The following is a 16,891-nucleotide window of genomic DNA, read 5'->3' on the forward strand; positions in this document are numbered from 1 at the left end:
CTTGTACCAACTTTATACAAAAAAAAATGCATTTTCTTGGGAAATAATGGCAACATGAGTAGTAGGATGCCAATTGAAACTAGCAAACTTGTGGAGAACAACATACTTGTGAATGAGTTTAGTGACGTTAAGTGATGTATTTTTGGACCACTCAATCTTTTGTCATACCAACTCTGATGAAACATCATCCTTATTAATCCTAACAATTTCAGAAGGAGAAATTTTCAAACCCAAAACCCGAGATCATGGAGAGTAACAACAGTTGAGCAGTAGCTAATTCAAAGGAACCTAGAAGCCACAAGAGAGGAAAGAATATAGAAAGAAAATATCATCTGGTAAGAGAGACCGTGCACAGAGAGGTGATGTGACAGTTATGGATATATCATTGGAGCTAAACCTGGTAGACTCGTTTAGCAAGACACTTACTGCGAAGTCTTTTATCGGTAATGTACAAAATATGTTATTGAGAGAGATGCCTCACTTCCTTTAAGGGCCAGTGTGAGTTTTTAGGGTTGGTTCCCTAAAAGCATGTGAAAAAGGAAATTTTATTGAAATGAATAAAAGTATAATTTTGTTATTTTTTATAATCATAATTACTGTTTGAATAATTTATACATAAATATCATAAAATGCCATATTCATTTATGAGAAGAACTTGTATTCGTACGATAGAATTAAGATGCTATATAATGAATAGAATAGTCAGTGACATTGATGTATGGAATCTTTATTCAATGGTTGCTAGACAGTTTACTAAGCATATAGATGGATGCAAGTGATCTAGATTCAAAGTACTGATGTGGATAGACATCTTAGTAAATGTACATTATATCATTAAAAATTTATATGACAGGATCGATGTGAATTAATTTCTTTATAAACTTATTGTTTACCACAAATATTTAATTCATGTCTAAAATGATGATCATTTGTAGATTAGTCTAAATCCTGAGTAGTCATGAACTCCTGTTCAGCTCTATTGGATCTTTTCATTCATTCGTTAAGGTCTCTTAATATAATGAGGCTAGTGACTTTTGCATTAAAAATTCAATAACTTGGATGGCTAGGAACATGATTTTACCATAAAGAAATCCATGCTTTTCTAACGGATCAAATATTGGTTCAGGATTAATTCTTGAACTAAATTTGTATTGAAATCAAATCTATAATATGATTATAGATTAATTATTCACTGGTTAATTAATGGTACTTTAGGAACAATAGGTAATTATATAGGTAAAATGTTAAACTTTGACGAGCTCTAATTAACAAACAAATAATTGGAGGACAAAACTACATGTATTGATTATATCAATGGACTACAAGAAATAACTTTATAAATATAATTATATAATTACTAAGAGTGTAATTCTATATTTATAGTGGAGTAAAAATTGAATTAATAAATAAGATTATTTAATTAAAGAGTTTGATTAATAGTCTGGTTTATTGAAGCTTAGTATTATAGGTCCATGGTCCCCGAGTCGCCTCTGTACTATAGTGTCAAGGGTAAAGGTGTCATAGGCAAGATTAATGAGGAAAGAACTAGATTGCAAAGGAATTAATTTTCCAGGGCTAAGTGATAATTATGTATTATTGACTAGGTTTTTCGCTAACAACTAATTAAACTAAAGCTTAAAGAACTGAAGATTAATATACGAATTTTTACGTGGTTCAAGTTATGAATAAACCCCAGTCAACGAGTCACTTGTATTAGGATGCTAAGAAATTGCAATGCTCAAGTTCTCTTTGGTTTCAACTAGCGTAAAGGCTCACTTTGTAATGAAATTGAGATCGTTTACAATGTGTGTCTGAACCCTATTTATAGGCTGCTGGGGAAATTAATCTCATTATTTTGAGTTTATTGCAATTATTCTCCCTTAATGGGGATTTATTACAAGATAAATGAACATTCTCGTAGTAAATGAGCTGGTGGCACTACACCAAATAATAATTTCTACAACACATTAATTTAAGCTTATTTAAAAAGTATTATAATTGATAATATAAAAAAGCGGTAAAGTGAAAATTGGAGATCCTTTACAATGTGTGTCTGAACCCTATTTATATGCTGCTGGGGAAATTGATCTCATTATTTTGAGTTGATTGCAATTATTCTCCCTTAATGGTGATTTATTACAAGATAAATGAATATTCTCGTAGTAAATGAGCTGGTGGCACTACACCAAATAATAATTTCTACAACACATTAATATAAGCTTATTTAAAAAGTATTATAATTGATAATATAAAAAAGCGGTAAAGTGAAAATTGGAAAAACAAATGGAGGGTCTTAATTCAGATCTCTTTTTCTCTTTCTTTTCTTCTCCTTTTTCCTCATCATTCTCTCTCCTCTCTCTTGGCTTTCTTTCTCCCACCAGAACTCTCTCCTTCACTCTTTCTCTCTCGCCTTTGTCTTTGTGGAGACCGACCGCTAGCTTCCCCTACACGCACCGGCTAGGGATCTTCAAAGGTCGTTGAAGCTTCGACCACGTGGGCCTAAGCCCTCATACGACACCAGAGGTGAGCGACGACACTGGAGGCCAGCTCTTCTTCTCCTCTTCCATGTGTGCAGCCAAGCCTTCTTCTTCCCTGTGTGAGACCAGCTAGCTCCATCCAGCTTTCAGTTTGGGCATTCTTCGTCGCCCAGCCACGTTCTCCAACCTAGAGCGATGCAAGCCGAGCATTTTAGCCTCTCCTTCTCCCTCACAGTGATAGGCACGAATATTTTGGTATTTCTCTCTTTTTTTTTTCTTTCTGCGATGATTTTTTTTTCTCTACAAAATAACTTATAGTTCAATAAATTTGATTGAGTATTACTGATTTTGTTGAAAATGTGTGTATTTAATAGTGGTGTTCCATTATCTGTGATTCATTTAGCTGGTGGGAAGTGTTTATAAAATATACATTTTAACTATATAATTAATGTAATTAGGATGTTTGATTGAATGTTTGAATGCAAAAAAAAGTTATAGACATCTATTTATTTGATTGCTTTCTTATTTCTGGTGCAGAACTACAGTACTGCTGGCTCTACTTCGCCAGCTGGAGAAGTGGGACTTGTAGAGAATAAAGAGACAAGTTAACATGCAACTAATGTTAAGGTAGAGTTGGGGTGTTTGGCTACTGAGTTTGGTTGGAAGGTCAGAAGGTTGGTTCCAATTGGTGATGAGATAAGAGAAGCATCTCCTATGTAATTTCTCTTTGATTTTCTTTGTTGAAAGGTTCTTACTTTGTTTATTAGTAATGTCTTCTATCATGGTTTTTTTTGGATGTCAAGTATTATCAATGTGCCTTCTTTTAACTCTTATATACATAAATGGATTTCTCTGTCTATGTTTTCACCTGGTAGAATGTGAAGCAAGAGGTTAGTTAAAGATTGATGAAGATGAAACTAATACACTATATTTGTGTTAGTGTTCAGATTCTTAACATTGAATTCACACCTACAGGATAACACAGTGATGATTAAGAGGTATGACTTGCTTTTATTTTGATTTGCAGAATGTCATTTAACTTATTCTGTATATTTAGGCTAATTAAAGATGTTTATACTTTCTGTTCTTCTCAACATGTTTGAGTTTTAAAAATGATTGGATGATAATCACAATTAAAACACTTGGGAATAATTAATAGTTCAATTACTGCACTGTGCTTTTTTAATATGCATAAACAGAATTTTCTGAAATAAACAGAAAAAAAATTAAAATTCTCGAAATAAAAAATGGCAAAAGAAAAAAAGAGCGCCAAATGAAATATTTTTATAATGTAATTGTTTTGTATTGCTCTCTCTCTCTCTCATCATTCTTTTCATTTTCTCTTGCGCAGGGGGTCAGCGTCGGGCTGTACGGCAGCAGGGGGCTCGGGGTTGGGCTCGACAGGAACGACTGGTGGCTCGGGGGCTGGGCTCGACAGCGGGTGGGGGGGTCTTGGGTCTGGGCTCGACGGCGCAAAAGCTGGGCATTTTCTCAGTCCATTCCCTCTCTCAGTCACTCAGGTATGGAGATTGCTTTTTTATTTTAATTTCTTTTCTATTTTTTCTTTGTTTCTTTTGTTTTGGTGAGTTTTGTGCAATAACTATTTTAGGTTATATAATGAGTGGTTAGGTATGAGATATGGGCGAAATCCCTACTAGAGCTTTCCGTGGACTTCTCCTATTACGGATTTTAATTGCCAGTTTGTTAATTATATATGTATATTTATTTACGCTTACCATTCATTATTTGAAAATTATTCTCAAGTGATGATGATGTGTTTACTTGTTCCTTCGTCGTGCAGAGGTTGACTACAAAGATGTACCATTTGTTACTTTAATCGATGTTCTTACCTATCCAGAGGTATCATATTTTATTATTTTATTTGGTAGCTCTCAAGTTTTCTGGTCCCACTATCTGATTCTATGAGAACATTCTAGAATTTCCTATATAAAATATCAAGTAATAAACCATAGATCAATTGTTTTGAACATTTTAATTGAATCAAACCTCCTTACTGATGCAGAACCAAGAAAGAAAAAAGAATGAGCAATTGAAGAGGATAATTTAGGGAGAGAAATAGACATGAACAAAAATGTCAAAGAACTAGAGAGAAAGATAACAGTTTTAGTGAAAGAGAATCTAATTTTTTTTATTCTATCGTTTTACAAATAATTCACATGGCCAAGAGCCTATTTTATAGATAAACAAAATAACAAGCTCTGTCTTAATTAAGAAACTATTCTAGGAAAATAAAACTTTATAAAATTCTAATTTTTCATAATAGAATTAAACTTAATCTTGAAATATCTTAATCAATAATAGTATACAAGACTAGGTATGTCTTTATAATGTCTTTATTGGGATTATGGCACCATTTATGCATTCATGTAAACAATTTCATTATCATGACAGTTCCTAATCCTAACTAGCAACTATTACTGACATCCAAACTTTTGTGATTTTCAATCATGATTTAGTGCTTGTCTTTTCATTTTGTTCATGTATAGCTTTTGATACTCATTCCATTGAACTGATGATTATGGAACCTTTTAAGTAATTGATAGTGCTCTCACATCTGGATTTTTAAACCTTTACAACTTATGAACTTATTGAATTAAAAAAACACATCCTTACACATTTAGTAAGATATTAGCTGGCTTAGGATGATAATAATAATTTTTGCTTGATTAATTTCATATCTGACAGGTTACAGCTAAGTTCCTATGTGTTGTACGGGTAGTAGCATTGTATCCATGGCAGGCTAAAGATTTATGTTCTCGTGGAATTTTCTGTTCTCAGATGTGAAAAAGAATAAAAAGAATAAAACTAGATTTGAAGAAAGAAAAAGAAGAATAAGAAAGACCAAATAAGAAGACGAAGAATAAGAAGAAAGAAAGAAGAAGAAGAAAAAGAAGAAAGAAAGAAAGAAAGAAGAAGAAGAAGAAGAAGAAAAACCAGTTCGTCGTCGCCGTCGTCGGAGGCAGCGGCGGAGGTAGCATCGCCGGAAGAAATCTGAGGAGAGATCGTGAGAAAGAAAATAAGAAATGAGGAAGAAATGGGAGAGGAGAAAGAAAGAAATGAGAAGAAGAGACAGAGATGGTGAGGAGAGAAGAGAATTAAGTTTATGGTAATTTATTTACCATATTTTAAACTTTTTTTCCAAAACTTACCATATTTTGTACAATTATTTTTTTTCCCATAAATTTAGAAACTATTTATATTTTTCTCATATTTATGTAAACATCTCTTATAAAATGTCGTCGAAATTCAAATAAAAAAATCTAAAAATATAATTACTAAATAATTTAATTTAAAAAATAAACTAAATTTTTTTAAATATATATTTATTAAAAACTTTTAAAACTAATTGTTTTTTCTAAATTTTTCATATTATTCACTTTTGTATTTATAATAATTTTTTATATTAAAATTAAAATTTAATTATATAATGAGATAATAGATGAATTTATGTCTCAAATTATGTATTATTTCTTGGAATGATTAATAAGTGACATTAAAATTTAGAAATGGAGAATAGATTGAATTTAAAAAGTTTTACTTTTGTTAAATGAATAATTTAATTTAAAAAAAAACTAAATTATGTAAATATATATTTATAAAAATTATGTATTTATTAAAAACTTTTAAAACTATATTTTTTTTGTTTCTAAATTTTCCATATTATTAATTTTTGTATTTATAATTAATAATTTTTATATTAAAATTTAAATTAGCTATGATATAAAGAATAATATACTTAAATGTAATTTAACTACATTATTCTTTATCATATTTTATAAAATTAGTGTAATATTGAAAATGAGTTGTTCTATTTATTGGTTAAATATTGAAAATAATTTAAAAATGTTATATTATACAAATATATTTATAAAATAGTATTAATTATTAATTTGCAACATAGAGTAATTATTAGTTAAAAAATAAATTTTCATTAATTGTCTAATTTTTTTAATTATTAATTTAATTAGTTATTATATATTTAATAAAAGAAGTTTTTTTAAATAAAATTTTATTAATAATACTATTTCCCTGCAAGCCAAATAAAAAAACCCCCCAAAATGTGTTTTTCCCACTGTAATATCCTATATACCCCAAACCCCAAATCCTCCAGACACCAAACAAAAATTGGGTCTCACTATATCCTCTCAGATCCCAAACCCCAAACCCCAACCTTCTCTTCGTAAGTCTCTCCTCTGTAAGTCTCCCTCTCTCACACTCAGCCCTCTAGATCCGTTCGACCCCACTGAACTCAGCCTCTGCAAGAACTCAGCTCTCGGCTTTCTCTCCCTAACGACCCCGCCGAACTCAGCTTCTGTAAGAACCAAGCGATCACACAGTCTCTTCCGCTTTCTCTGAGGTAAACTAGGCAGCCAAATATTATGGAATTTTGAATTTCTCAGCCAAATTTGAATATGCGTTTGCGTTATGCTCAGATTTGTTCATTTGGTTGACTTTCTCTCTCTATGATCTATTCATATACATATCTATACTTATTAATTAATGTTACATATATTATATTTTTTGAAATATAAATAAATTAATAAATTATTTGTAATTTCATTTTTATAAAAAAAAAATAGCATGACAAATTCGTCGTTATGCGCTTTTTCGGAGAGGCACCAATTATACGCGCCTTTTGCCAAATATTTTTTGTCAAAACCCCTTTTTTTCCCTCATATTTTCTCTACTCCTCAGAACCTTGCCGCCTCTAGCCTCTCTCTCTTCCAAATCTTCCTCCCTCTCAAATTTTCCCCCTTCGCCTCTATGTCTTCCAGTTCTCACTCTCTCCTCCGCTCTCTCAAATGAGGTAAGATCCACAACTGTTTTTATTTTATTTGTTCTTATGTGACCCACGGCTCCTCTCTCTCACTCTCAGCGTCTTTCTCGTATATATCCTCACCTGAATAGCTTTTTCCTATACATATAAATATATATATATAGATTTATTTGTTTTGTTGAAAAAGTTTTAATTTCCCCCCTTCTCTTGCATCTCCTGTCGCGCTCTCTATTTCAGGTGATACACACACACATATATATATATAGTTTTCCTCTGCTCTCTTTCTCATTTATATTTGTTTTGTTTTATTCTTTTCTTTTTTGTTGAAAATGTTTTGATTTTTTCCTTGCAGGTCCCGCCGCCCTCTCTTTATATGAGGTAATATATATAAAAATGTATATGTTGTTTTTTTTTGGCTTTGATTTTATTGAATAGATCTAAATTTACTAAAAATTATGTAAGATTATTAGATTGTATATAAAAGTTTTGGGAATGAATTTGTGATTGGATATTTTTGAGTTCTTACATATTATTATGCAGATAATTATGATTTTTTTTTGGGTCTCATTTCACTCTAAAATTATTCTGGGTTTGTGTCTATTTTTATATATTTGGGTTTTCTATAAGTTTCTTTATGTAAAACTTGCAGATTGGAAACCTGAAATAGATTTTTATATTATGTTCTTAGTCTTGTTGTTGGCATAGCAGAAATATTGTTGTATGTATGTATTTATCTTTACATTATATTTTGTATTGAGCATAAGTGAAATAAAGAGGTGCGCATTGCATTGACCATAAGTGATATAAAAGAGGTTCTTACTTTGATTATTTGCATGTTATTTCTCTTTGCTTACATAATTTGCTGATCTATTCTAGTATATATATATATGTATGTATATAAAGATATAGTAAGTGTACCTTGAGATTATAAATGATAGGACTGGACTCCACTATTTCCCACACTCCATGTGACTAGAATAATGCTTATATGTGTATGGGCGTGTGTGTATACATACACAATATATACAAATATATATCTTCTTAATAAGCAAGTTGTGAACACCAGACCATAGTATAGTATTAGATTTGGTGTCTTGTTAAGCTTTGTTCAGTAATCAAAGCTATCACATACTGACCTTTTCAGTGTTGCACACACACCTTAAGTTAAATTCGGCAAAGGAACTTTTTTTTCTTTCATAAACCTCCTCTTTTTTTGTTGTCAGAACATTGTAATGCTTGGTAATTGTATAAGATGCCCAAATAATGTTGTGACATTACTGATGAAATAAAGTAGAGAATGTGCACCCTGATCAGCATGTGCATGAATGAGCATTTTCTGGTCTAAATAATTCACTTGTGGAAAGAAGAAAGAAAAAGCTACTACAATTATAAGAAGTATTAACAGTACATAATGAGCTCATAACTTACTAATCCATAGTGTTTTTTTGAACTAAAATTTGGATAGAATGAATGAACTTATCCAAATTGATACCTTTTTAATTACTAAAAATAAGGATTTTTGGTTGATTTTCAGTCCACAAGTTCTTTTTTTCATGACAAGAGTATCACACTGGGAAGTCGTATAGGAGTTAATAGTATTCTAGAGCTGTCCAGAAGATCAATCAGAGGAAGAAAAAGTGAACCTTCTAAAGAAAATAAGTGAGTGGAATAAATAAGTGAGTGGTTAATTAAATATAGTTAGTGAAAATAAGTGACTTTTTGTTAAAAGAAATTGGATTTTGATTTTTTTGCTTTTAGACATTATTGATGTTTTTGAGAGTTATATTCTTATTTATGTATAGAGTACTCTCGATTTCTCTGTCGTCGCACCCTCACCTCACCCTCACTCTCGGTCTGCTCTCCGATCTCTCAGACGCCGAAGTCCAGGTAAGCTGAAACCCAACTCAGAATATATATAGTTGCTTTTATATATATATATATATATTAAGTTGATTTAATTTTGTTTAAATTTAATTATTTGGGTTGATTTTGTGTAGAAATTGAAGGAGTATCTCTTGGAAATTCGGTCACTAGTATAAGATAATTTTGTGGCATCAAGGTATTTATTTTTTAATTATGTTATTGGTTTAATTAAAAAAAATTAATTAATATGTGAATGTGTGTATAAAGTGAGATGTGTTTAGTGATATATTTATATATGTGTATAAAATTGTAGTATGTGTTAGTATTTAAATTTGATTAATAATATGTATATTGTGAATGTTCTGGGAATTTTCTGAGTGTTTTTTGTAGGGTTCTAAATTTTTGGGATATGTTATAATAGAAATGTTATGCTGTCAAAATTTTGGTAGAGTTAGAGGACTAAATAAATAATAATATAATAAATTAGACATTAAATACTTAGAATTAACAAAATAAATTAAAATATTACATAAATAATTTAATTTAATTTAATATTAACAATTTAATAATTTTAAAATAAAGTGAAAAATTATAATTTAATATTAACAAATTTAGTAATTTAAAAATAAATTAAATAATTAGATATATAATTTAAAAATAAATTAAAAGTTAGATAAATAATTTCAAAATAAATTAAAAAATTATAATTTAATTTAATATTAACAAATTTAGTAATTTAAAAACAAATTAAATGTTAGATAAATAATTTCAAAATAAATTACAAATTTAGATAAATGAATTAAAAAATTATAATTTTATTTAATATTAACAAATTTAGTAATTAAAAAATTAGATAAATAATTTCAAAATAAATTACAAAATTATAATTTAATATCATAAGATTTTATAAGACATCATAAAACATCTAGTGTTAAAAAATATTTCTTTATTTGCTGCTTTTCTTTGGTGATAAAATTTGATCACCAAAGATTGGATAGACGTTTTATATATATATATATTATCACCTAGTGATAATGTTTTATTAATTATTTTCAATCACGAAAAGCCTTAGACCCGTTCGGTGAAGCTGAGTTAGTAAGAACTCTTAAATATGCTTCTCCGAATTATCCAGGACGGTATGTGTCCGCATGGATAGTTTGGATTTGTTGTGTACCTATAATTTGATCTAGTACTCATTTTATTGTTTCGTTAATAGAGATTTCAATATGTGTCTCCTTATTTGTTCTTGTAAGTGGGCAAACTTAATTTTAGTCTGCCCACTTATGAGAACTATAGGGAGGTGCTGCCGAAATTTTTACATAAACGAAACAATTTTAAGAGTGTAGATTAAATTATATGTATATTACAAATCTGAATGGGATAGGTTCTTTACCCTTATAGCAGTGGAGTGAAAAGGTGGATTAGGGCACACACACATAGTCAATAAGTTTTAATTATTGTTTATTCTTGTATCGTAGATGCCGATCGATAAGAGTTGGACGGCATTAAGGAAGCGTAACTGTGATGCTTATTGGAACGGTCTCCAAGCCTTCTTGAGAATGGCAAAAGAACACGTAGACTGCGACGGGAGAATTTTATGCCCTTGTGTGAGGTGCCTGAATGTTAAACTACAAACTATAGATACAGTGGAGGCTCATGTCTTTGACAAGGGTTTTCAACAGAGTTATCAAAAGTGGGTTTACCACGGTGAGGTGGAAGCTAGTGTCGCCAATGAGGTAGTTGAGGAGAATGAAGATGTAGACGAGATGGTTGACGTCATTGATGATTTCCTCTTACCGACAAATGCAGAGGAAGCAGATGGTGTGTCTGGCAGTCGAATGAGACAGTATTATGACGAGTTGTTCGACGAGATTGAAGCTGAGCTGTATCCGGGTTAAGATTGGATATCATCCTTAAACTTTTTGGCGAAGTTGATGCATTTGAAAGTTAGAGGGAAGTGGCCAAATAACTCTTTCGATGAATTGTTGAAGTTACTAAAATTTGCATTTCTGAAAGATAATAAAATTCCCCCAACACACTATGAGGCGAAAAAGAAGCTGAGTAAGTTAGGGTTGGGATATCAATCAATCCATGTGTGTAAATATGATTGTTCCTTATTTTATAATGAGCATGCAAGTAAAGATTCATGTCATGTGTGTGGGAGAAGCCGATGGGTCAATGAAAAGAAGAAGGGGAAAAAGGTTCCACACAAGGTGATGCGTTACTTTCCGTTGACTCCCAGATTAAAGCGAATGTACAGTTCAAGACATACAGCTAATGACATGTTATGGCATCATACTGGGAGATCAATAGAAGATGGGGTGATGTGTCATCCGGTTGACGGGTCTGCATGGAAAGACTTTGATGCCACCCATCCTGATTTTGCAAAAGATCCTAGAAATGTTCGTCTAGGCTTGGCTGCTGATGGGTTTAATCCTTTTGGCAACATGAGCTTATCATACAGCATGTGGCCTGTGATTTTGACGAACTACAATCTCCCCCCTTGGCTATGCATGAAGGAAGAGTATTTTATGCTAACTCTGCTTATTCCTGGGCCAAAATCACCGGGTAAAGACATGGATGTATTTCTAAGACCCTTGGTGGATGAGTTAAGACAATTGTGGATTAACGGGGTCGACATAAGAGATGGCACAAGGAATGAATTGTTCAAGATGCGTGCAGCCCTTCTGTGGACAATTAACGATTTCCCTGCTCGTAGTAGCTTGTCTGGTTGGAGCGGGCAAGGGTATAAAGCATGTCCAACGTGCAATGAAGACACCACTTCCATTCGAGTGATTGGTAAGACATCGTATGTCGATCATAGGCGATTCTTGAGGAGTGATCATAAGTATAGAAGGGACAAAGAATTTGATGGCAAAGTTGAGAAAAGAAATCCTCCACAACAGTTTACTTGTCAACAAGTTTTAGATCAAGTCAATGCTTTACCGCTTCAAGTGTCTGGTAAACATGACAGATTTGGGGGGGTGAAGCGCAAGCGAGGTGCAGGGGAAAGTAATTGGAGGAAAAAAAGTATTTTCTATGAACTTGATTACTGGAGTTCAAATCAGTTAAAACACAACATAGATGTGATGCATGTTGAGAAGAATGTGTGCGACAACATTCTTGGGACTTTGTTAGATAATGATAAATCTAAGGACACCACTAATGCAAGACATGATTTAAAGAATATGAGGGTTAGGAAATTGTTGTGGATTTACGAGGATGCCAATAAAAGGGTAATGAAACCGCATGCTCCATACGTGTTCACTTTTGAACAGAGGCGAGATTTCTGTCAATTTTTGAAAGGAGTGAAGTTGCCCGATGGTTTTTGTTCTAATCTAAAGAAAAAAGTCACAGACAATGACTCAAACATTGTTGGGTTGAAGTCCCATGATTGTCATGTGATAATGCAATGATTACTTGCAGTAGGTGTTCGCAAGTTTTTACCAGAATCTATATCCACTACCATCACTGAATTGTGTAATTTCTTCAAACAATTGTGCTCTAGGACACTGAACGTTTCTGATATGGAGAAAGCTAAGGATGACTTGATTGTTATTTTATGCAAGATGGAGTTGATTTTCCCTCCAGCATTCTTTGACATAATGATCCATCTGGTTTTGCACTTGCCTGATGAAGCAATATTGGGAGGACCTGTATTTATGAGGTGGATGTATCCTTTTGAAAGATACATGAAAAAATTAAAAAACTATGTCAGGAATAAAGCTCGTCCTGAAGGATCTATAGCAGAAGGATATGTTGCAGATGAGGCTTTGACATTTTGTTCAATGTATTTCAAAGGTGTGGAAACAAAATTTAATCAGCCTAATCGTAACGAAGATGCACCGTATGTGAATCGACACCTCACAGTGTTTGAATCTCAATGTCGTCCTCTTAGTAAGGGAATTCCCGTGCCACTCGATGAAAATACTCGGAATAAAGCTGAGTGGTTCATATTGGATAATTCTCCAGAAACTGAAGTGTATTTAGAGTAAGTACATAATTAATATTCATTTTATTCTTTGTTCAATCTACTCCTTAATTAACAATATTGACATTGTTAATTAATTAATAGGGAACACCTAACTGAGGTGCAACAAAGAGATATGGCTGCCAATCATAAATTGATACATAAGAAAGAGTTTCGTTCATGGTTTCATAAGAAGGTAACTTGTACTTAGCAAATTGCATACTACAAATTACATTCTCATTCTAATATATTTCTTTATTATTAGATATATGACTTGCACCAGCTTGGGTCATTAGAGCATGCTGATGAATTACTAGCTTTAGCATCTGGGTCAGATCTATTGGCTTACTCCTACCAAGCATGTATAGTGAACGGAGTTCGATTTGTCTCATACAATCGAGATCAGAATCGAATTACACAAAATAGTGGAGTGTGTGTTGCTGGAACAGAAGGTTTTAACTATTACGGGCAACTTGAAGAAATACTCTAGCTGTCTTTTACTGGTTCTTATTCGGTGGTATTATTTCGATGTAAATGGTTCAATACAGATCCGAAAAAAAGAAAACCATCACTGTAAATAATATTACTAGTATCAATGTTAGCGGTGAATGGTATAAAGATGAACCGTTCATACTAGCTAGTCAAGTAAAACAAGTATTCTACATCGATGATCTCGTTAGAGGACGAGATTGGAAAGTTGTCCAAGAAGTGAATCATCGGCAAGTTTGGGACTTTCCAGATGCTTCAGATATGATTGCTGATGTTGATGTTGTACATGACACCAACTCATCGAATTTTGTTTTGACTGTGGATCTCGGAGAGTTGGTTGTTCAGCAATCTGATGTACCAGCGACTCAAGTCAACACGGCCCATCGACCTTCTTTAGTTGTTCAAGAAGATGATGGATTTATTAATGACAATGAAGATGATATGGCAGACAGTGTAGAAGATGAGGATGAATTAATTGTCGACCTTAGTGATGATAATACTGATGATGTGTGGCCGATAGATGTTGATGTAATTAGTGAGGATAGTCACTATTCTACTTAGTTTTGTATCTAGTGTTCAATGTATTATACATATTGAGAAATAAAAAGTTCGTTTCTAAATACCATGTTTCAAATTACCTATTCAATTGAAATAATACTCAATAAATTAATTATAAATAATAATTAAATATTAAAATAGATAGGTTAAATTACTTTCGTGTTAGTAGATGTCAGCAAATGTGGCTAGAGCTCACGGTGGAGACGCTGGCGGTGATCCTCCACCGGATCCTACTAGGATCCCGACTACATGCGACTCAGGTAATTTTTTTGTTATTTTATTTACTCACATATGTTTATCATGTATATACTAATATTCTATGTATTATTAAATAAAAAAAATATAGGAATCCCAACTAAGAGAAAGGGTCGTGGCGCAGCTATTGGAAAAGATCTAGAGGAGAGGCGGCGTAAAAATGGAAAACCACTGGAAGTAACGTTTTGCCCACGAACGTACAAGGTTGTTGGGGGCGAGCACGCTGCTTTTGTCCGCCTTGTGGGAACCCAAATTAAAACGAAAGTTCCCGGACATTACGGTTCATGGGAATTAGTGCCTAAACAATACAAGGATTAGGTCCTTGGCATAATTCAGGTAAAAATAGTATTAAATATATTTTTTAAAAATTTGTCTTTAATATAGTACATATATTATTAATATGTTTAATTTTTAATTTAGTATTATTATCAAATAGCGGGTCGCGAGGATTCCTTAAAGTGTTTAGATGGTATCGATCGAGAGATGAAGGACCGATACCGTAATAGGAAAACACTAAGACAAGAACACTTTGAGAAATACTACAATGGACCGGAGGATTGGGATAAGGTTCTAAACAACCCAACCAATGATGTTAACAAGGAGGAGTGGAAGCAGATCTGTCAGTTATTTACAAGTCCACAATTTATTGCGCTCTCCATAAAAAATAAGGAAAATCGGAAGAAACAAAAGTATTCTACAACGCAGGGTACAAAATCGCTGGCAGCCGTCCGTTTTGAAAAAGTAAGTAAAAGATAAAATATTATCAACATTATGTTCTTTTAAATTATATGTTCTCTAACATTTTTGTTATATTTTTTAGACGAACCCGGACCTCATTGAGTCATGGAAGGATTATCATTGGAAGAAATCAACAAATGATTTCGTGAACGATGATGTTCGCCAAGATTATGTTAGTTTGAATTATATTTTTTAATATTGATAGAGTTATATTTAATGTTAGTGTCTAACATTTTTTGAAAACAGGAAAAACTGAAGGCTGATTTTGAGTTACAAACTCAACAAACATCCATTGATGCTTCTAATAATGATAGTCCGACATCAGTTGATCAGGTGGAGGTGCTACAAAAAGTGTTAGGCCAAAGGCGTGGACATGTGCGAGGAGTGGGCCGCAAATTGAAGGGGTCGGGGTCGAGGTCGGGGTCGGGGTCATCATCTACCCAACACTCTCACTTCAGCGAGTCTCAGGTTCCTCCTCATCATTCAAGAGAATATATAGAAAAATTGGAGAATAATCTACAGAAATTGACTGATCAAGTTAATTTCTTAACTCAATATTTTGTACCTTCATTTCGTCCACCAAACGTTCAGATGCCGCCTGTGCCTGATAGTGATCATATTTCTAGGGCTTCATCTTCTCAACCTCGAGCTCCAACTCATCCTTCTATGTACGGGGCAGCGCCGTCTCAACATATGGTACCTCCATATATGTACGGAGCAACACCTTATCCGTGTCCGATTCCACCGTCCTCCCAGCCATCGTATCCCTACATGTATGGAGCTGGATCGTCCACATTACCTCCCCAATATCCTTGGCCGATGCCGCCACCGCAGCAATCACAACCCCAGCCACCGCAACAACCACTACAAGAAGACAATAGGGAGGAGGACGAGACAGCTGATTTAGGAGACTAGGTTTATTTTATTACTAATTATTGTTAAATTTTATGAACAATATGAATATTTGCTATGTTAATGTATTATGAATATGTACAATTGTTATTTTAATAAACTTATTTAAATATTTAATATAATATTTTTATTTTTAATATATTTGTTTTCAATTATCTAAATTTTAAATAATAATTTTGATAAATAATTATTTAAAATTATATTTAATTAATTAATTTTATTATTTTTTTATAAAAAAAAATAGTATTAGGGGCGACATTGTCGCCCCTGATAATATGCCACGAGTATAGTATTATGGCGACAGAGTATAGTATTAGGGGCGACGTGTCGCCCTTGATAATTTTTAATATGCCACGAATATAGTATTAGGGGCGACGTGTCGCCCCTGATAATATGCCACGAGTATAGTATTAGGGGCGACACGTCGCCCCTAATAATTAAGTATTAGGGGCGACTAATAGAGTATCAGGGGCTACATATCGAAAAAAATAATTCAAAATTTTCAAATTTTTGGGGCGACATTTCAACTTTTAGGGGCGACCCTAGAGTCGCCCCTAATGTACCCTTCAGGGACATTTTTCCACGGGCGACTAATCAGGGGCGACAAGTCGCCCCTGATACATATCTGGGGCGACTTTTCGGGTTATTAGGGGCGACATGCGTCGCCCCTAAAACTCATTTTTGTTGTAGTGTGTATTTTATGGTCTTGTTAGCATGCTGTTTTATTTATATTTAAGATGCTTGGAAGTTGTGAAATTAGGACCTTTTGAGATGATACGACATAACGTTAATGTTTTGGGTACTTTATTTTGTAGTTTTAACTTAGCCCAT

The 16,891-nt window shown here is 32.8% G+C and overlaps 1 protein-coding gene across 11 annotated transcripts; it reads left to right on the forward strand.

The window, feature by feature from the left end:
- The first annotated feature begins 7,110 nt into the window (after positions 1–7,110).
- LOC133798566 (uncharacterized) lies at positions 7,111–16,199 on the forward strand. Of its 11 annotated transcripts, XM_062236933.1 has the most exons (12): positions 7,111–7,305; positions 7,628–7,653; positions 8,810–8,934; positions 9,078–9,162; positions 9,273–9,334; positions 10,617–13,129; positions 13,214–13,304; positions 13,374–14,415; positions 14,502–14,746; positions 14,831–15,151; positions 15,231–15,320; positions 15,395–16,199. In XM_062236933.1, exon 6 carries the CDS (start codon positions 11,073–11,075, stop codon positions 12,552–12,554), a length of 1,482 nt encoding a protein of 493 aa, XP_062092917.1. In that variant the 5' UTR covers positions 7,111–7,305; positions 7,628–7,653; positions 8,810–8,934; positions 9,078–9,162; positions 9,273–9,334; positions 10,617–11,072; the 3' UTR covers positions 12,555–13,129; positions 13,214–13,304; positions 13,374–14,415; positions 14,502–14,746; positions 14,831–15,151; positions 15,231–15,320; positions 15,395–16,199. The 11 variants fall into 11 exon arrangements, with proteins under 11 accessions (XP_062092917.1, XP_062092918.1, XP_062092914.1 ...); XM_062236934.1 differs by having other exon boundaries at positions 10,617–14,415; positions 15,395–15,616; positions 15,775–16,199; XM_062236930.1 differs by having other exon boundaries at positions 10,617–13,304.
- Positions 16,200–16,891: the final 692 nt, after the last annotated feature.

The sequence above is a fragment of the Humulus lupulus genome, chromosome 8 (genome assembly GCF_963169125.1).
Source record: "Humulus lupulus chromosome 8, drHumLupu1.1, whole genome shotgun sequence".
Classification (NCBI taxonomy): Eukaryota; Viridiplantae; Streptophyta; class Magnoliopsida; order Rosales; family Cannabaceae; genus Humulus; species Humulus lupulus.

What these genes read in the sequence shown, in the direction of transcription:
- LOC133798566 (XM_062236928.1), top strand. Translation starts at nt 11,073, where the DNA reads ATGCATTTGAAAGTTAGAGGGAAGTGGCCAAATAACTCTTTCGATGAA.